This window comes from Pecten maximus, chromosome 9 (assembly GCF_902652985.1).
Source record: "Pecten maximus chromosome 9, xPecMax1.1, whole genome shotgun sequence".
NCBI lineage: Eukaryota > Metazoa > Mollusca > Bivalvia > Pectinida > Pectinidae > Pecten > Pecten maximus.
This window is the reverse complement of record NC_047023.1, coordinates 44,229,116-44,252,473: the sequence shown is the minus strand read 5'-3', so window position 1 is coordinate 44,252,473 and position 23,358 is coordinate 44,229,116. Positions and strand designations below refer to the sequence as shown.

At 37.3% G+C, this 23,358-nt stretch overlaps 1 protein-coding gene across 1 annotated transcript in view; it reads right to left on the bottom strand.

The window, feature by feature from the left end:
- Positions 1–23,358, bottom strand: part of LOC117335085 (focadhesin-like) — a 393,213-nt gene that overhangs the window by 204,079 nt on the left and 165,776 nt on the right. The window contains 3 exon segments of the mRNA XM_033895005.1: positions 4,446–4,547; positions 14,055–14,209; positions 15,143–15,217. Coding sequence (XP_033750896.1) covers positions 4,446–4,547; positions 14,055–14,209; positions 15,143–15,217 — 332 coding nt within the window.

Below are 23,358 nucleotides of genomic sequence, written 5' to 3'. Positions count from 1 at the left end.
TGAAAATGTTCAACGCCAAAATGTCTTTGCTGAAGATTCTTTTGACAGACTGACGATCTTCTTTCTTGATATGGTACCCAAGGGATTTTATTTTCGACCAATCAGTGTGAATCATGGTCTTTTCTGCTTTCAATCTTGAAAAGGGCTCAGCTCCTGAAATGTTTTATTATTCTGTTACAACCATCACAGTTCCAGACAAGGGCAACAGCTTTGTGATGTCAATAAGTTAACTTATTTTTTACATTTCTGTCCAAATCTGTCTAGGATTTAAAGAATCCTTAATAGTTTTGAATGCTCCGGTAATATACCTTGTAAAATATATTGATCATCCCTGATGGTGAAAAGTCATGTCGCCTTGACTGCAAAAGAGTTCATTGCCATATATTACTTACATTAAACCCCTGGGACATCACCCTAAGAATGTAGGTAAAGATATATAATTAGGGTTTATTCCCAAAGTCAGCATAACTCTATAAACTATAGTGCTAATAGGTGAACTAGTACAGCACTGATGAGTGTAGGGTATTGGACGACAACACTGATGAGTGTAGGTATTGGACAACAACACTGACGAGTGTAGGTATTGACAGGCCAGTTCTTGTCTGTATCAGAGAAGGGAGATATCAGAAATCAATTAAACAACATGCAGTCTACAAATTTGAGTACTGCCATGGCCATTTTGTATACATATATGAATTATGAGAGACATCCACAAACATATTATGTTATCCTTTCTCCTTTTGAAATATTGGAAGACGGTGTAAAATAGTGAATCCTACACAATCAAGTTTTCTTATTTCATTCTAAAATATAATTTTTTTCCACCACAGGTTCTGAAGTGACTTCACAAATGGCTGACAATATCCAGACACTTATTTATTTAACGGAATTTTCATCCACTATTACGACCATGTCCACTGTAATAGCCTTCAGCTCACACATCCAGACAAATAATTGTTAAATGGGTTTTTACGTCCACTGTTACAGCCTTACAGCCATTCAGCTCACACATCCAGACAAATAATTGTTAAATGGGTTTTTACGTCCAATGTGTCAGCCATACAGCCATTCAGCTCACACATCCAGACACTTCTTTATTTAACGAGTTTTACGTCCAGAATGACCATACAGCCATTCAGCTGACAGATCCAGACACTTCTTTATTTAACGAGTTTTACGTCCAGAATGACCATACAGCCATTCAGCTGACAGATCCAGACACTTCTTTATTTAACGAGTTTTACGTCCAGAATGACCATACAGCCATTCAGCTGACCGATCCAGACACTTCTTTATTTAACAAGTTTTACGTCTAAAATGACCATACAGCCATTCAGCTGACAGATCCAGACACTTCTTTATTTAACAAGTTTTACGTCCAGAATGACTATACAGCCATTCAGCTGACAGATCCAGACACTTCTTTATTTAACGAGTTTTACGTCCAGAATGACCATACAGCCATTCAGCTGACAGATCCAGACACTTCTTTATTTAACAAGTTTTACGTCCAGAATGACTATACAGCCATTCAGCTGACAGATCCAGACACTTCTTTATTTAACAAGTTTTACGTCCAGAATGACCATACAGCCATTCAGCTGACAGATCCAGACACTTCTTTATTTAACGAGTTTTACATCCAGAATGACTATACAGCCATTCAGCTGACAGATCCAGACACTTCTTTATCTAACGAGTTTTACGTCCAGAATGCATGACCATACAGCCATTCAGCTGACAGATCCAGACACTTCTTTATTTAACAAGTTTTACGTCCAGAATGACCATACAGCCATTCAGCTGACAGATCCAGACACTTCTTTATTTAACGAGTTTTACATCCAGAATGACTATACAGCCATTCAGCTGACAGATCCAGACACTTCTTTATCTAACGAGTTTTACGTCCAGAATGCATGACCATACAGCCATTCAGCTGACAGATCCAGACACTTCTTTATCTAACGAGTTTTACGTCCAGAATGCATGACCATACAGCCATTCAGCTGACAGATCCAGACACTTCTTTATCTAACGAGTTTTACGTCCAGAATGCATGACCATACAGCCATTCAGCTGACAGATCCAGACACTTCTTTATTTAACGAGTTTTACGTCCAGAATGACCATACAGCCATTCAGCTGACAGATCCAGACACTTCTTTATTTAACGAGTTTTACGTCCAGAATGACCATACAGCCATTCAGCTGACAGATCCAGACACTTCTTTATTTAACGAGTTTTACGTCCACTATAACAGCCATACAGCCTTCAGCTCACACATCCAGATACTGACATTAGGGTGGTTTTTTTGCTGACATTTCAACTTTACTGAAATTTTTTGAGCTAGATTAAGTTTATTTTTACAATAGGGTTTCTTCTGAACTTATCTTTAATAAGACTTGTTTTGAGCTTATACCTTTACTTTCAATTTCTCCAGTAAGAAATATATATAGCCACTATAGTGATCAAGTGGCATTTGATATGTTATATTGAAAGCATACAAGCATGACATCAGCCTTGGATTGATTATGATATTACCTCAAAACTATTGGAGGAAACCATACAATTTTATGAAAATCTGTCCAGAAATATTTACCACACTACTTTTGCCAAGCAAAAGGCCGCTCGGACACACAACAGATTGTTTGTTTTATTTCCTGGGTTTGTCACCCTGTGAACAACCAGGGAAATTTGGAGCTCAGGTCTCCTTGTAGTAGTTGGTGACTACCTCACTTAACAACATAAAGGAAGCCCTTGCATGCTATCCAGAGCAATTATAGAGTAAAGAAATGAAAACTGAAACAAGGGAAAGTCAAACAAAGCGGCGTCAGATCTTCACCAGTCGAGGTTACGTGGCCAGCGCTCTAACCGACTGAGCAGCCCTTCATACAGATATGCACGGGTGAGACAAAAACAGTATGTAGCAGGGGAATAAACGTTCAGCTGGCAGGTAATATTCCATATTATTATATTTAACAAATGCTAAAAAAAATCTATATAACGTCTCAGAATTTTGCTGAGTTGCCCATAGCAACAGAAGTTTTGCGACATGTTATTACGAAATAGAGTGATCAATGTGACCATCAATATGTATTTTTTCTCCAGCGTGTATTTCAGTGAAAATTGAAACTGTTAATTACCTGTCATAACAACATGCTAACGCTGAAGTGAACTGACTTGATGGGTGTCATCTGCTTCAAACAACAAAATTTACACATAGATCGTTACCTGGTGACTATACAAGTTGAATGTTCTGTACAGACCTAATCATATTCAGTTTTATGTAATATTTTTACCTGGTGACTACAAGTTGTAATCATATTCAGTTTTATGTAACATACTTTTACTGTATCCTCCAGATAAAACTAATGACTGAAAGTGTTGATTACTGTTGATTTTATAAAAAAAAGTCTGGCAAAATCTGCCTGATGGCTGACCCAGATATGCAAAACATTAAATAGTAAACTGGACACAAGTTAAACTTGTCAATTTAATTAATTCTATTTACAGATAAACAATAAAATACAGGTGATGTAGTAATTGTTCTTGTTGTTATTATTAACTGTTTTTTGTGATAGAAAAATTAAACAAAATCTGCCTGCAGGCTTAATCAGATATGCATCATACCAGTTTACTGGACACCAGTGATAGTTGTCCATTTAATTAATTTAATAAATTCAAAATCTAATAATAGTTGTCAATTTGATCAATTTAATAAATTCAAAATCTAATAATAGTTGTCCATTTAATTAATTTCATAAATTTAAAATCTAATAATACACAAAGTCATATAGTTGTCAATTTGATTAATTTAATAAATTAAAAATCTAATAATAGTTGTCAATTTGATCAATTCAATAAATTAAAAATCTAATAATAGTTGTCCATTTAATTAATTTAATAAATTAACAAGAGATCCCAGAGGGACCGTGGCGCCCACCATTGAATGATCTTTATAGGTTCCATGTCAGATGGATCTTCTCTCCATTTTTCCCTTTCTCTTACAAATCTGTATAATTGAGAAATATCCCTGCAGTGCTTTTCAAACAACAGGAACCTATATATGAAATTTGAAATTAAGCAATAATGTCTGTCTGTTGGCTATGTTGTTTTCAGATTGGTCCCAAAATGCAATACGAGGGACCAAGAGGAACCTACATATGAAATTTTAGAAAGATCCCTTCAGTACTTTGACCTTGTAATTCACGAATGATAATAATTCTGACCGTTACACATACTTGACCTTTTGCGTGTCTATGGTTTGAATGATACCACACAGCCTCTTGTCCGCATCAGACCACTTAATGACCAGAATGTAATCTTAAGTCAATGGTGAGCTTCCATTAACTTTGTTTATTTCCAATCAGCCACCTTCAATTTGTGATTGCAACAAAAATTTGTGTAATTTGGATTTTCATATACAAACTAATGTTCTTACCTTAAACGATATGGACAAGAGTACGGCTGACCCTGATTTTCTGCAAGCGCAATTTGTAGGACCAGTAGTTCGCTGATTCCGTTCACAATTCCCAAAAGGGACCTGCATAGGGAAAAGGGAAGATAATTAGGTTAGGCTCTTTGTATCGATATATATATCAAATAAGATGTGTTTTTATTCTGCTTCTCTGATGGTCAGTTACATCCCTCTCATCATTTCTACAGATTGGCTGACCGATAAAAAGATTCTGTTTCCAAGCAGGAAGACTTATACATACAAAACACCTACATTCACCTTAATTATACTGGCATTCATAAGACCATAAAGAAAGCTTACAATCGCTCAACACAACCAACTGTATATAACATTAGTTTAATCTAAATAATTAGATATCAAGAAAAAAACAAGGTCAAACAATTTTCTTCGTCTAATTGAAACAAGAAACAGAGTAACACTGAGGGACAAGTCCCCTTGTCACAATGACTGGAATATGAATCCAGGCAAGAATATTACACTTAGGAAATAAACTCAAATCTATTAGAAATAACAGTAAAATAATTAAATATTCAAAATAACACAAACAGAAGTATGAAATAAGGGAAAGGGTCACTTTAGGTTATATCCAGCATATCTGACCAAAAAGGGGTAAGTCCACAACAAACTACCTTTGAAGTTGTATCCTTAAAATGTCTTTGACCGTTAGTGTGTCCAGAGAGAGTATGAATATGACCCCTATAAATTCAACAAGACTATGGATATAATCATAGAGATGATGTCTGTGACCTTCCTACCCCACAATCAGCCATAATGTTCATTCTATCAAGACTATGGATATAATCATAGAGATGATGTCTGTGACCTTCCTACCCCACAATCAGCCATAATGTTCATTCTATCAGCCATTAATGAGCATTATGCTCTGAGAATTAAGTTAACCTTTAATCTTTAACCTCAAAGTTGGCCTTGAACTTTAGAATATGGACCTGAAAATAGTACCAGACTGTCTACCTACATCCATTAACCTATCTTCAGCATCTCTGGATATTAGTGTAATCAACAGCTCACGTATTGACTCAAATAGTTACTCTTGTCATCAACTTATTATCATGATTAATTAGTGATACGTCATTATAGCCCAGCTACAAACATTAGGAACTCTCGTCATCCACTAATTATCATGATTAATTAGTGATAAGTCATGATAGCCAAGCTACAAACATACAAACTCTTGTCATCAACTAATTATCATGATTAATTAGTGAAAAGTCATTCTACCACAATACCCTGTGTTATTCAACTCTCAGACCATCAGTTAATCATTACAGCTGTTGATTAACAATCTGTTTATACCACACGTGGTATAAACTCTGTATGCATTTTGATTGGCTAGCACGGTGACCTTTGACCCAAGCTGCAATTGTTATTGACGTCATCAATAATCTAATGACGTCACATCACCGGGTCCCGGACGTCACTGGTACACTTTATTTGCATACGCGAAATTATACTTGGCCACGTTTCCTTTTGATTCAAGCCGATATTATTGTGGTAGAAACAGGTGACACGACTCGAAATTGTTGGATATTGAATTTATTTCACACTCGTAAGTTATTTTTCAAAAGTTGCAAAAAACACTCGCTAATTTAAAAAGCTCGTGTCTTTTGTAACTTTTAAAAAATAACTTACTCGTGTGAAATAAATTCCATATCCTACAACCACTCGTTGTGTAACCTCTATTTATACCCCAGCTACAAACATCAGAAACTCTTGTCATCAACTAATTATCAGAGCTTGGTTGACATGCCACTGAAGGATATTAAATTACCGATAAACCAAAGGATGTATCAATTTGTCAGAAACACTTAAACAGCTTAACTTCCCTGTATGTTAAGAGGTACCAGCAGAACGAGAATTTCCCCACACCACACCTGTTGGTAGAGATACAGGATGATAGGGGAAGCTTCACACAAAACAAGAGCAAGAGTATATGAACAACAGCTCAATTTTACGAGGCATTCCTCAGTGAGAGAGGAAACCTAAAGAAATAAATCCATTTCAGTCGCAGTTTTAAGGTTATAGACTCTATTAACACCATCATGAATTCAAGGACAAAGATATCCCCAAAGAATTCTTCGACATTTAAAACGGTGGGAAACAAAATTTCAGTAAACGTTATTACCATAAATGATTTTAAAAACAATCTTCTTTATTTTGTTACAATTTTCATTTTTTTTAACATTCCACGAAAATTACACACCAGTACATGATCAACTTTATCTCTAGTGATAATTTGACACCAGAAATATAATTCTCCAATAAACACTGGAATAGATTGTCTCTTTTTTTATCTTTAGATTCCTAACAATGATTTGTGCAGAATTTGATGGTTTTTCATATGGTTATCACACTTAGCGACTGACCTGTCTATTTAAACAGCAATGTGCTTCATAATACAAAACAATTACCTTGGAAACTGTCACAGTATATGAACTCTTCATGAAAGTGTTTTATATTTCTGATTTCTACCACAATACCCTGTGTTATTCCACTCTCATGCCATTGTATAAATGTTCTGGCTGTTAGATTAATAGAATATAACATGGGTCTGTTCCGTGGGCAAGGATATCTCAACTCGAGTGTACGGGTTTGGCCAGTCAGCACGAGGCTTGCGGAGTACTGGCCAGCCGAACTCTTACACGAGGGTTGAGATATCCTTCTTCGCGGAACAGACCCATGTTTGATTATTTTTCTCACATACTTGCAACCAAATGTAAGTTTTGCATCGAAATTTATGACGTCATCATTTACGACTTGGTACTCAACATCAAATGATGACGTTACGTTATTTCAGTTAATTTGACTCTTTTTCAACCCGCCCATAAGCCCAAAGGGTCAGTCAATGCCAAAATCATCTTTGAAAGCCAAGACTTCTGATTACATTACACTCCACGAACCCTTTGCAGATATAGTCGTGTTTAAACCGTCGCGCCCTGGAATCCCAGGGCATCCAATCAAATTGCTCTTTACATTTAGGCTTGGTTTCGCAGTAAATAAAAATTATGGCACCCAGTACAGAGCTACCTTGTCGACTATGTGATGGCATTTTACCTAGATACAGAGATGTACAGTATTTAGGGAAAGAGTCACAGTGTTTGATTAATTGCTAGAAGTTATTGATCACATATCTCATCAAAATGACACAAGCCTCCAAGTGTGTTTGTAAACATCACCGATTAAGTACATTGGTAACACTTGTTTTGATTGGTCGAAAATTTCATGCATAAAGGGTGAATATTTTGAATCTCCGCGTGAGGGCCAGAACTGACGGCTATATCTGCCAAGGGTTTGTGGAGTGTAACGTAATCAGAAACCTTATAATCGGCTAGTGAAGATGTGCCAACATTTGCATACCATCTAACTGCCATCCCATTGTAATAATGCCAAGTTAGAATGAATTCCAATAGAAATCATCTAAATAAAAGTCAAAAATGTTTTATCCTTATATAAAAATCATAGTAAAGTTTACCCCTCTCCCCAGGGGCAAATATGAGACCCCAGGGTCATGAAATTCACAGTTGTGGTAAATCACCCATTCATCTATGAAGAGAATTTGATTCTACCTTATTTTGGCCTCGCCCATTAGCCCCTGGGGGTCATTCAGTGCACGTACTATTCAACAGACACCCCATACTGATAATTCTATCCATGCTTGTATTATGTCCAATGGCAATAGGAACAAATAATGCTCAAAAATGGGATTTCCCTATATACACATTAGTAAACTTTACCCCTCCCCAGGGGGAAGTGATTTCCCTATATACACATTAGTAAACTTTACCCCTCCCCAGGGGGAAGTGATTTCCCTATATACACATTAGTAAACTTTACCCCTCCCCAGGGGGAAGTGATTTCCCTATATACACATTAGTAAACTTTACCCCTCCCCAGGGGGAAGTGATTTCCCTATATACACATTAGTAAACTTTACCCCTCCCAGGGGGAAGTGATTTCCCTATATACACATTAGTAAACTTTACCCCTCCCAGGGGGAAGTGATTTCCCTATATACACATTAGTAAACTGTACCCCTCCCCAGGGGGAAGTGATTTCCTTATATACACATTAGTAAACTTTACCCCTCCCAGGGGGAAGTGATTTCCCTATATACACATTAGTAAACTTTACCCCTCCCAGGGGGAAGTGATTTCCCTATATACACATTAGTAAACTTTACCCATCCCAGGGGGAAGTGATTTCCCTATATACACATTAGTAATCTTTACCCCTCCCAGGGGGAAGTGATTTCCCTATATACACATAAGTAAACTTTACCCCTCCCAGGGGGAAGTGATTTCCCTATATACACATTAGTAAACTTTACCCCTCCCCAGGGGGAAGTGATTTCCCTATATACACATTAGTAAACTTTACCCCTCCCAGGGGGAAGTGATTTCCCTATATACACATTAGTAAACTTTACCCCTCCCAGGGGGAAGTGATTTCCCTATATACACATTAGTAAACTTTACCCCTCCCAGGGGGAAGTGATTTCCCTATATACACATTAGTAAACTTTACCCCTCCCAGGGGGAAGTGATTTCCCTATATACACATTAGTAAACTTTACCCCTCCCCAGGGGGAAGTGATTTCCCTATATACACATAAGTAAACTTTACCCCTCCCAGGGGGAAGTGATTTCCCTATATACACATTAGTAAACTTTACCCCTCCCCAGGGGGAAGTGATTTCCCTATATACACATAAGTAAACTTTACCCCTCCCAGGGGGAAGTGATTTCCCTATATACACATTAGTAAACTTTACCCCTCCCAGGGGGAAGTGATTTCCCTATATACACATTAGTAAACTTTACCCCTCCCTGAGGGGGAAGTGATTTCCCTATATACACATTAGTAAACTTTACCCCTCCCAGGGGGAAGTGATTTCCCTATATACACATTAGTAAACTTTACCCCTCCCAGGGGGAAGTGATTTCCCTATATACACATAAGTAAACTTTACCCCTCCCAGGGGGAAGTGATTTCCTTATATACACATTAGTAAACTTTACCCCTCCCACGGGGAAGCATAAGACCTCAGAGTCATGAAATTTTCAATTTTGGTAAACCTTTAGACCTTTTTATCTGCAAAGAGTATTTGATTCTACCATTTCTGGGAGTTGAGAAGAAGATTTTTAAAACTTTTTGGCTCTACCCCTTAGGCCCATGGGGGTGGGGGGTGTGACGATATAAATCATATTTTGGTTTTAACCTTTGGCCATGGTAGCTTCCCTCCAAATATCAATAAAATTTGAATCGGCGATTGTGGAGCAGAAGTTGAAAATGTAAATTGTTTCCGGACACACAACGCACAATGCATGACGACAGGAAAAAGCGGTTAGAATAGGTCACTTGAGATTTCATCTCAGGTGACCTAAAAAAGTGTTTAGGTAAAAGGTGGAATCAAAAGAGAGAGAATCAGTCAGTCAATCTCACAATGGCTGACAATTAGGTAAAGGGTGGAATCAAAAGAGAGAGAATCAGTCAGTTAATATCACCATGGCTGACATTTAGGTAAAGGATGGAATCAAAAGAGAGAGAATCAGTCACTTAATATCACCATGGCTGACATTTAGGTAAAGGATGGAATCAAAAGAGAGAGAATCAGTCAGTTAATATCACCATGGCTGACATTTAGGTAAAGGATGGAATCAAAAGAGAGAGAGAATCAGTCAGTTAATATCACCATGGCTGACATTTAGGTAAAGGATGGAATCAAAAGAGAGAGAATCAGTCACTTTATATCACCATGGCTGACATTTAGGTAAAGGATGGAATCAAAAGAGAGAGAATCAGTCAGTTAATCTCACAATGACTGACATTTAGGTAAAGGAATATAAAAGAGATAGAATATCAGTCAGTTAATGAAACTCTACAGAGTATTGAAATCTAGGAATTATTTTTTTCAGGTAACAGAATCCAATCTTGGTGCTTACAACCTGGGGAGAGGCAATCCATTGGCAGTTAACTTTATTTGACAGTAATATTACACCAACATACATTGATAACCAAGTGCTGAGAATTTTGTTTTCCTCCAAGGGGAAAAAACCCAAGTACAATCAATGATTGCGAAGCTCACAGGCAGCAGCCATTATCAAATGCTTATATACTACAATTTCAGTTTTATTTTGTTAAGACATGGACTCCCAATGTCAAATTAATACATCTGATAAACAAACATAAGATACTTTTGTGAATTTGATTCAAATTCAAAGAGAAACCACAACAATCTCAGATTTGATGATCAATCAAAAATATGTGAAAATAAAAACAAATCCCAATACACAATTCTCATTCTATTATATTAGAATATAAGGTTTATATATACCATTGAATGAGGGTATGGGATATTCACTTATAGAGTTGGAAGCCTGAAAAACTTAAGGTGAGTCCAAAACATAGAAAACTGAAGAAAAAAATTACAAAATATTTTGATGTTATTTTGCTGTAACATGACTCCTAGATATCAGGATTGTAGGAAGGGTGTGGGGTATAACATCACTCCTAGATATCAGGATTGTAGGAAGGGTGTGGGGTGTAACATCACTCCTAGATATCAGGATTGTAGGAAGGGTGTGGGGTGTAACATCACTCCTAGATATCAGGATTGTAGGAAGGGTGTGGGGTGTAACATCACTCCTAGATATCAGGATTGTAGGAAGGGTGTGGGGTGTAACATCACTCCTAGATATCAGGATTGTAGGAAGGGTGTGGGGTGTAACATCACTCCTAGATATCAGGATTGTAGGAAGGGTGTGGGGTGTAGATATCAGGATTGTAGGAAGGGTGTGGAGTGGAACATCACTCCTAGATATCAGGATTGTAGGAAGGGTGTGGGGTGTAGATATCAGGATTGTAGGAAGGGTGTGGGGTGTAGATACCAGGATTGTAGGAAGGGTGTGGGGTGTAACATCACCCCTAGATATCAGGATTGTAGGAAGGGTGTGGGGTGTAACATCACTCCTAGATATCAGGATTGTAGGAAGGGTGTGGGGTGTAACATCACTCCTAGATATCAGGATTGTAGGAAGGGTGTGGCGTGTAACATCACTCCTAGATATCAGGATTGTAGGAAGGGTGTGGGGTGTAACATCACCCCTAGATATCAGGATTGTAGGAAGGGTGTGGGGTGTAACATCACCCCTAGATATCAGGATTGTAGGAAGGGTGTGGGGTATAACATCACCCCTAGATATCAGGATTGTAGGAAGGGTGTGGGGTGTAACATCACTCCTAGATATCAGGATTGTAGGAAGGGTGTGGGGTGTAGATATCAGGATTGTAGGAAGGGTGTGGGGTGGAACATCACTCCTAGATATCAGGATTGTAGGAAGGGTGTGGGGTGTAACATCACTCCTAGATATCAGGATTGTAGGAAGGGTGTGGGGTGTAGATATCAGGATTGTAGGAAGGGTGTGGGGTGTAACATCACTCCTAGATATCAGGATTGTAGGAAGGGTGTGGGGTGTAACATCACTCCTAGATATCAGGATTGTAGGAAGGGTGTGGGGTGTAACATCACTCCTAGATATCAGGATTGTAGGAAGGGTGTGGGGTGTAACATCACTCCTAGATATCAGGATTGTAGGAAGGGTGTGGGGTGTAGATATCAGGATTGTAGGAAGGGTGTGGGGTGGAACATCACTCCTACATATCAGGATTGTAGGAAGGGTGTGGGGTGTAGATATCAGGATTGTAGGAAGGGTGTGGGGTGTAACATCACTCCTAGATATCAGGATTGTAGGAAGGGTGTGGGGTGTAACATCACTCCTAGATATCAGGATTGTAGGAAGGGTGTGGGGTGTAACATCACTCCTAGATATCAGGATTGTAGGAAGGGTGTGGGGTGTAGATATCGGGATTGTAGGAAGGGTGTGGGGTGTAGATATCGGGATTGTAGGAAGGGTGTGGGGTGTAACATCACTCCTAGATATCTATATTAGAGTGGGATAATACTAACGCAGATGCGGGGGCAACAGTATGAGCTCACGTTAACCAATACCCGGTGGGCTAGAAAACCTCTGTTGAGCTCATGTTAACCAATACCCGGTGGGCTAGAAAACCTCTGTTGAGCTCACGTTAACCAATACCCGGTGAGCTAGAAAACCTCTGTTGAGCTCATGTTAACCAATACCCGGTCAGCTAGAAAACCTCTGTTGAGCTCACGTTAACCAATACCCGGTGAGCTAGAAAACCTCTGTTGAGCTCACGTTAACCAATACCCGGTGGGCTAGAAAACCTCTGTTGAGCTCACGTTAACCAATACCCGGTGAGCTAGAAAACCTCTGTTGAGCTCACGTTAACCAATACCCGGTGAGCTAGAAAACCTCTGTTGAGCTCACGTTAACCAATACCCGGTGGGTTAGAAAACCTCTGTTGAGCTCGCGTTAACCAATACCCGGTGGGTTAGAAAACCTCTGTTGAGCTCACGTTAACCAATACCCGGTGAGCTAGAAAACCTCTGTTGAGCTCACGTTAACCAATACCCGGTGGGCTAGAAAACCTCTGTTGAGCTCACGTTAACCAATACCCGGTGAGCTAGAAAACCTCTGTTGAGCTCACGTTAACCAATACCCGGTGAGCTAGAAAACCTCTTGAGCTCACGTTAACCAATACCCGGTGGGCTAGAAAACCTCTGTTGAGCTCATGTTAACCAATACCCGGTGGGCTAGAAAACCTCTGTTGAGCTCACGTTAACCAATACCCGGTGAGCTAGAAAACCTCTGTTGAGCTCATGTTAACCAATACCCGGTCAGCTAGAAAACCTCTGTTGAGCTCACGTTAACCAATACCCGGTGAGCTAGAAAACCTCTGTTGAGCTCACGTTAACCAATACCCGGTGGGCTAGAAAACCTCTGTTGAGCTCACGTTAACCAATACCCGGTGAGCTAGAAAACCTCTGTTGAGCTCACGTTAACCAATACCCGGTGAGCTAGAAAACCTCTGTTGAGCTCACGTTAACCAATACCCGGTGGGTTAGAAAACCTCTGTTGAGCTCGCGTTAACCAATACCCGGTGGGTTAGAAAACCTCTGTTGAGCTCACGTTAACCAATACCCGGTGAGCTAGAAAACCTCTGTTGAGCTCACGTTAACCAATACCCGGTGGGCTAGAAAACCTCTGTTGAGCTCACGTTAACCAATACCCGGTGAGCTAGAAAACCTCTGTTGAGCTCACGTTAACCAATACCCGGTGAGCTAGAAAACCTCTTGAGCTCACGTTAACCAATACCCGGTGGGCTAGAAAACCTGACTGATAGATGATTGCTGTATTTCTGTTCCTTGTGAATGACTTTTTCTTAAAAGTCACACAAGACAGTTTTAACAATGAATATTGATGTGGAAACAAAAATACTAACCCATCAACACTTAAAGTACATGAAAACTGCATCAAATAAAATGAAGGTTTATGTTATAAAAGCTAGGCATGACAATTACTAGAGCTATCAGTGGCTTTAGTTCTACAGTAAAAATTTTTTTAAAGCAGTATTCATACTCCAAACGTTCTATTAAAAACTCCCAAATTGTTCCTAAGACAGCATTTTCCTTACCTGGCAGATGGAACTTGGTTCAGGAGCCCGTTGAGAATAAACAAGAAGTCAGCGTTGTTGTCAGTTACCAAACGGACCAACACTTGACAGGCTGACTTAGCTAGGATAGTAATCTCGTCACCACATTTTTCCCACAGAAGTTTGATCTCTACAAACTGAAAGTTTTTGATAGAAAACAGTTGTCTTCACTTAAACATAACATTAAGAATCAGCAAGAGGCCTAGAGGGCCTGCAGTTTTTGTTTGGACTAGATGTTGCGTCCACTAATCATACTGTTTTTGCAGGCCAGCTAGGTTAACCATTAGTAAAAGTATATTTGTGACCCATTTAATCAAGACTGATATTTAATACTTAACTTATCGTTTGCTTAATTGATGTCAGTAAATAAATATTCCTCAGAACTTTTAGATGTTAGGAAGAAATGTTGAAGCAGCCGTCTTCCCAAATTCTATGATCATGGGATTTACATTTCTAAAGAAGAAGATTCTTTTCTATTTTTATTTATTTATAGGGCATAGAATAAAACTGGTATTCATACAGAGACAAGAAAAACGTTATCAACATTATTAAACATAGAATGTAGGTCACACTGTCTAAATCATTCCAATAACCTTGACCTGGAGGTAAACCGAACATAATGATTTTATTTTATTTAAATAGGGGTTCTTTTATTGCCGATGGTTACGAAGTGTATTATTAGTTTTCACCTCATTATGACAGGAGAGTGTAATTTCATTGCTTTTCAGATTTTATTGAATTTGTTTAGTACAGGAAGCAAACAATTGCCAAACAACACACCCACAATAAAAATCTGATTTACTATGACATGTGTGGAGCATCTACAGCAAATATCTCCAGTTCAAGTCAACATGAATCAAGAATGAAAAAGAAATATAGTGCTCGAATTTCCTTTTTAAGTGCAGTCTTTTTTATCATTTCAGATACTATTTCAGATTGTTTCTAATGATAAAATTGAAGAGATTTCTTGATTGCAACACTATAAAAAAATAAACCATTGAAAATTTTCAAATTCACTTTGAGGAAATAAAATTCTTATATTGCAAGCTAATACAAATACAGCAACAAACCTCAGGAGTCTTGGAGTCTATTCGTCCAAGTGTAGCTGTTTTCTTCGTAACTTCATTATAAAGTCTCCAAATTGCCTGAAACAATTAAGAATCAAGTCATAGTTACAACTTCCTGTTAACTTGTATGTGATTTGTAACCCTAAATAACACCTTGTAATAAATATACATAATGTTAACCTGTATGTGATTATCCTCAATTACACCTTGTAATAAATACACATAATGTTAACCTGTATGTGATTATCCTCAATTACACCTTGTAATAAATATACATAATGTTAACCTGTATGTGATTATCCTCAATTACACCTTGTAATAAATACACATAATGTTAACCTGTATGTGATTTGTAACCCTCAATAACACCTTGTAATAAATACACATAATGTTAACCTGTATGTGATTACCCATAAGATATACATGCACAATTTTTTTTAAAAAAATCTCTTTCAGGCGAATAGACACATATCTGCTAGAACTCAAAAGTGTGTCACAATGTTTAGCGATACCTCTGATACCTCAGAAACTCTCCGATACCTCAGATACCCTCCAATACCTCAGATACCCTCCAATACCTCCGATACTCTCCAATACCCTCTGATACCTGAGATACCCTCTGATACCTCAGATACCCTCCGATACCTCAGATACCTCAGATACCCTCCGATACCTCCGATACCTCAGAAACCCTCTGATACCTCAGATACTCTCCGATACCTCAGAAACCCTCTGATACCTCCGATACCCTCCGATACCTCAGATACCCTCCGATACCTCAGATACCCTCCGATACCTCAGAAACCCTCTGATACCTCAGAAACCCTCCGATACCTCAGATACCCTCTGATACCTCAGAAACCCTCTGATACCTCAGATACCCTCCAATACCTCAGAAACCCTCCGATACCTCAGATACCCTCCGATACCTCAGAAACCCTCCGATACCTCAGAAACCCTCCGATACCTCAGAAACCCTCCAATACCTCAGATACCCTCCGATACCTCAGAAACCCTCCAATACCTCCGATACCTCAGAAACTCTCCGATACCACAGAAACCCTCCAATACCTCAGAAACCCTCCGCTACCTCAGATACCCTCCGATTCCTCCGATACCCTCCGATACCTCAGAAACTCTCCGATACCTCAGAAACCCTCCAATACCTCAGATACCCTCCGATACCTCAGAAACCCTCCAATACCTCCGATACCTCAGAAACTCTCCGATACCACAGAAACCCTCCAATACCTCAGAAACCCTCCGCTACCTCAGATACCCTCCAATACCTCTGATACCCTCCGATACCTCAGATACCCTCCGATACCTCAGATACCCTCCGATACCTCAGATACCCTCCGATACCTCAGATACCCTCAGATACCTCAGATACCTCAGATACCCTCCGATACCTCAGATACCCTCTGATACTTCAGATACCCTCCAATACCTCAGATACCCTCCGATACCTCCGATACCTCAAATAACCTAGCCTCCAATACTTCCGATACCTCAGAAACTCTCCGATACCACAGAAACCCTCCAATACCTCAGATACCCTCCGATACCTCAGATACCCTCCGATACCTCAGATACCCTCCGATACCTCAGATACCCTCCAATACCTCCGATACCCTCTGATACCTCAGAAACCCTCCAATACCTCAGAAACCCTCCAATACCTCAGATACCCTCCGATACCTCAGATACCTCAGATACCCTCCCAATACCTCAGAAACCCTCCGTACCCTCCGATACCTCAGAAACCCTCCGATACCTCAGATACCCTCCGATACCTCAGATACCCTCCGATACCTCAGATACCCTCCGATACCTCCGATACCTCAGAAACCCTCTGTAACCTTTGATACCTTCGATCCCTTTGCTCCAGTCCACATGTACTGGACAATTTAGTCGGCCATTCTAGATTACAGACACAGCAGGTTTCTCTGTGAGAGACCATTGCTTATTGTTAGTGAAAGTCTCAAGAGGGAATACCTACAAGCCCCAGGAAGGTCCAGCTTATAACCATTCAACCTTTTCCTGTTATGTTTGAATGCCACTGAAACAGTTTCTGATGTCACCATAGAAACCAGGGATGGTTGGCATGTAATCATCACAAAAGGTCTTCTGTCTGAGAGCAACGTTTGACATGAAGGACTTTCTGATTGTTTCTGTTACATTTTTTTATTTTTATTGGAAGCTCTTCATTGATTTCAGGCAAAATATTCTGAAGATATTTTATGTACGCAGTAAAAGTACGATACACAATTATTCAGGCAACTTAAAATCTAAAGCCTGAAGGAGTGACACTAGATCAAAGGTCAAAACCAGAATCTTTAATATATATACATATACATAGTCACATAATAACACCTACACCATGTAAATTACGTTGGGAAATAAAAAATATTGTTTTGAAAAATCTCCCAATTAACATTGTGAGATATCACAAATAGTCAAGTTATAAAGAGTCTTCATATTATGTTTGGAAATCAATGCTAATCTACTGCTTGAAATGTCTTAGAATTTTTTTTTTAAATCTGCTAATTGGTTGTTTCAAACGTCTCCTAATTAACGATAGTGAATATGTGGCTCTGAATGTCTCCCAAAATATGTTTGTCTCACAATTAAGCTTTCTAAATGTCTCCTAAAATATGTTGGTCTAACAATTAAGCTTTCTAAATGTCTTCCAGCATGTTTTTTTTCAAAAGCGAGCTGCTGGTTTAATTGTCTGTCAGCTAGTCCTATCTGGTCCTGCTGATCGACTTGCTGCTGATATCTTGATGTAATCATGGAATGGTGCTGGTGAGGTTGCTACACCAGGCAAACATGATGACGTCTTTACCAGTCACAGACTCGCACCAGTTAACACATTTCATGCTTGAAAGAATCTCACCAAAGTAAGCATATAATGATTGTAAAGTTGTCAGTCGCACTTTTCTTGGTGATGTAATGAACTCCTGATTGACCCATTTAAGTTGATACTTTTCCTTTTTATCTCAAGGTTGAACACAGCTATTATTATTGGGACAATCACAGACTGACAGAAAGACAACGCCTAATGCTTTTAGAATTTCTAAATAACGATCAAAGCAGTCTCTTTGGGAGTATTGGTGACATTTATCTGGAAGTACATGTTGGCACTATCGAAGTAGGGATGGTTGGCATAAAACATGATCACAGCCTTCGGTTGATTAGCCATTAAAGCATATATCATTAACTAACCCAAAGCTACCAACTACATGAACAAGAACTTACGTCAGAATTAATTGCTTGTAGTATTAATTCTAAAATGTTCATATTAGTTTTTTAACTTTGTTTTATCAGTTGTTCAGTGGCTATATTCAAAGCAAACGCACAAAAAGGTAAAAATCAGAATATTGTCAATCCAATGTATAAAGACTTTTGATTAATTAGGACCAAGCACAGACTAACCACACAACTGATCTATTTAATGAAAAAGAAATGGTAAAGATGGTCTTAAGTAGCTGTGTGTTAGGTCATTATATGATAAATATATCTCATCGTTATACAGACACCTGATACAGTGATATTGTGTTGGTATATCTCATTATTATACAGTGATATTGTGTTGGTATATCTCATTGTTATACAGTGATATTGTGTATATCTCATTGTTATACAGTGATATTGTGTATATCTCATTGTTATACAGTGATATTGTGTTGGTATATCTCATTGTTATACCGTGATATTGTGTTGGTATATCTCATTGTTATACAGTGATATTGTGTTGGTATATCTCATTGTTATACAGTGATATTGTGTTGGTATATCTCATTGTTATACAGTGATATTGTGTTGGTATATCCCATTGTTATACAGTGATATTGTGTTGGTATATCTCATTGTTATACAGTGATATTGTGTATATCTCATTGTTATACAGTGATATTGTGTATATCTCATTGTTATACAGTGATATTGTGTATATCTCATTGTTATACAGCGATATTGTGTTGGTATATCTCATTGTTATACAGTGATATTGTGTTGGTATATCTCATTGTTATACAGTGATATTGTGTATATCTCATTGTTATACAGTGATATTGTGTTGGTATATCTCATTGTTATACAGTGATATTGTGTTGGTATATCTCATTGTTATACAGTGATATTGTGTTGGTATATCTCATTGTTATACAGTGATATTGTGTTGGTCATTGTTATACAGTGATATTGTGTTGGTATATCTCATTGTTATACAGTGATATTGTGTTGGTATATCTCATTGTTATACAGTGATATTGTGTTGGTATATCTCATTGTTATACAGTGATATTGTGTTGGTATATCTCATTGTTATACGGTGATATTGTGTATATCTCATTGTTATACAGTGATATTGTGTTGGTATATCTCATTGTTATACAGTGATATTGTGTTGGTATATCTCATTGTTATACAGTGATATTGTGTTGGTATATCTCATTGTTATACAGTGATATTGTGTTGGTCATTGTTATACAGTGATATTGTGTTGGTATATCTCATTGTTATACAGTGATATTGTGTTGGTATATCTCATTGTTATACAGTGATATTGTGTTGGTATATCTCATTGTTATACAGTGATATTGTGTTGGTATATCTCATTGTTATACAGTGATATTGTGTTGGTATATCTCATTGTTATACAGTGATATTGTGTTGGTATATCTCATTGTTATACAGTGATATTGTGTTGGTATATCTCATTGTTATACAGTGATATTGTGTATATCCCATTGTTATACAGTGATATTGTGTTGGTATATCTCATTGTTATACAGTGATATTGTGTATATCTCATTGTTATACAGTGATGTTGTGTTGGTATATCTCATTGTTATACAGTGATATTGTGTTGGTATATCTCATTGTTATACAGTGATGTTGTGTTGGTATATCCCATTGTTATACAGTGATATTGTGTTGGTATATCCCATTGTTATACAGTGATGTTGTGTTGGTATATCTCATTGTTATACAGTGATATTGTGTTGGTATATCTCATTGTTATACAGTGATATTGTGTTGGTATATCCCATTGTTATACAGTGATGTTGTGTTGGTATATCTCATTGTTATACAGTGATATTGTGTTGGTATATCTCATTGTTATACAGTGATATTGTGTTGGTATATCCCATTGTTATACAGTGATGTTGTGTTGGTATATCTCATTGTTATACAGTGATATTGTGTTGGTATATCTCATTGTTATACAGTGATATTGTGTTGGTATATCTCATTGTTATACAGTGATATTGTGTTGGTATATCTCATTGTTATACAGTGATATTGTGTTGGTATATCCCATTGTTATACAGTGATGTTGTGTTGGTATATCTCATTGTTATACAGTGATATTGTGTTGGTATATCTCATTGTTATACAGTGATATTGTGTTGGTATATCCCATTGTTATACAGTGATGTTGTGTTGGTATATCTCATTGTTATACAGTGATGTTGTGTTGGTATAGCTCATTGTTATACAGTGATATTGTGTATATCTCATTGTTATACAGTGATATTGTGTTGGTATATCTCATTGTTATACAGTGATATTGTGTTGGTATATCTCATTGTTATACAGTGATATTGTGTTGGTATATCTCATTGTTATACAGTGATATTGTGTTGGTATATCTCATTGTTATACAGTGATATTGTGTTGGTATATCTCATTGTTATACAGTGATGTTGTGTTGGTATATCTCATTGTTATACAGTGATATTGTGTTGGTATATCTCATTGTTATACAGTGATATTGTGTTGGTATATCCCATTGTTATACAGTGATGTTGTGTTGGTATATCTCATTGTTATACAGTGATGTTGTGTTGGTATAGCTCATTGTTATACAGTGATATTGTGTATATCTCATTGTTATACAGTGATATTGTGTTGGTATATCTCATTGTTATACAGTGATATTGTGTTGGTATATCTCATTGTTATACAGTGATATTGTGTTGGTATATCTCATTGTTATACAGTGATATTGTGTTGGTATATCTCATTGTTATACAGTGATATTGTGTTGGTATATCTCATTGTTATACAGTGATGTTGTGTTGGTATATCTCATTGTTATACAGTGATATTGTGTTGGTATATCTCATTGTTATACAGTGATATTGTGTATATCTCATTGTTATACAGTGATATTGTGTTGGTATATCTCATTGTTATACAGTGATATTGTGTATATCCCATTGTTGATAAAGAAATCAAGCTTACAAATCACACTCTATGAGGCGTATAGAAATCTGTCCCATCCCATTACTATAAGACCCCGGAGAACTTGGTCATATCCGGTAATAATAATTCAGACTCTAGAACATCGCCTTGATAATAGTGTGAAGTTGTCATACATTTCAAACACATTAGTTCTCCATAAACTGTAATTAGGGTTAAAATTCGGCTTGTTTGTGCTTGGAGGAAATGACAAACGTTTCCTCGTCATGCAAGCAGAGACAGCCTGTCTAATATCGGAGGAGAACAATTTATGTACGCTCATACAGCCTGTTTTACGATGACAAGGAAGTCCCTGCTTATTTTCTGTAACGTCATCTAAATAATCCAGCTATACATCAACTGGTCTGTTTTGTATGGAAGCATTCTTCAATTCATTTCATACAATAACAGACATCACTATAAAGAAAGTGTAGAAAATAGTTCCTTTTGAGCAAAATACCAATCTCATTGGAAATGAGGTAAATTTTAATGGCGGAGAATAGCTGCAAAAAGATTCCTATAGAATGTACAAGAGATCCCAGATGGACCTAATTCATTCCCAATATTGGATGATCAGTTTATTAGATCTCAATTAGTCTCTACTTCCTATTATTTATTTCAAAACAACCTGAAACTACCTATGAAATATCAGAGAAAGATCCTCTCTGAGAAATAAAGTTAACAAACTTAAACTAATACAAGAGGAACCTATCTCTGAGAAATAGGGTTAACAAACTTAAACTAATACAAGAGAAATCTATCTCTGATAAATAGGGTTAACAAACTTAAACTAATACAAGAGGAATCTATCTCTGATAAATAGGATTAACAAACTTAAACTAATACAAGAGAAATCTATCTCTGATAAATAGGGTTAACAAACTTAAACTAATACAAGAGAAATCGATCTCTGAGAATTAGGGTTAACAAACTTAAACTATAATACAAGAGAAATCTATCTCTGATAAATAGGGTCAACAAACTTAAACTAATACAAAACTTAAACTAATACAAGAGAAATCGATCTCTGAGAATTAGGGTTAACAAACTTCAATTAATACAAGAGGAATCTGAATGAAATTCAAGAAATATTCTTGCAGAACTTTCTGAGAAATTAAAAAGAAAATTGTAATTATCTGACTTTCGACTTTGAGATAAAGTCAAAGTGACCTAATGGTAGTGATATTGACTTTAGGAGATGCAAGCATATTGCGAGTGTGTTAACCACTTTGCCACCCGACTACAATCAATATTTTGTCAGACAGTCAATATTCTGAAAGAGTAATTAGTCTTTAACTACTACATGTATTGAGGATGTACACAAGCCATGAAATCCTAAATCAAGTCCAGGAAATGCCATGTTCAGAAAATAAGAACCAAGGCAATAACATCACCTTGCATATTAATGACAACAAATGTGTTGAATTTTAAAACGCTCAAGGAATTGAGTATTTTGAAGATATGATGTTTAACTACGAAACTTAGCTTGAATAAACTATTTGACAATACAGTATACTAATCTTAGAAGAAATTGATTAACTCATCAAGATTTGAAGTTCCAACTGAAATTCCAGTTCAATTCTTAATGGTTGGAACTGGAAACTATTCTTTTATCATATCTGACTGTTGTTCCCTGCAGGTCAGACAATTACTTCCATGACCAGATTAGATCTCTTAGCCAGAAGTGTCCATATAAAACCATTCATGTGATACAAAACCATTACTGGTTTCTTCATTCCAAAACCTTTTGACACATTTTCGGTAAACTTTTCTACATCCCGATGTTCACCCCATTTTTACACTCCCTCTACCACTCTTTGTTGTTATCAGAACAGAATGAAATAATGGGTGTGTGAAAGTGATCAGTTTAGAAACCTCATACGACATCGACCATCAATCCCTCATCACTCTCAGGACACATCCCAATCGTTACACACACTCTGATCAAAAATTGTCTTGTCAATTTG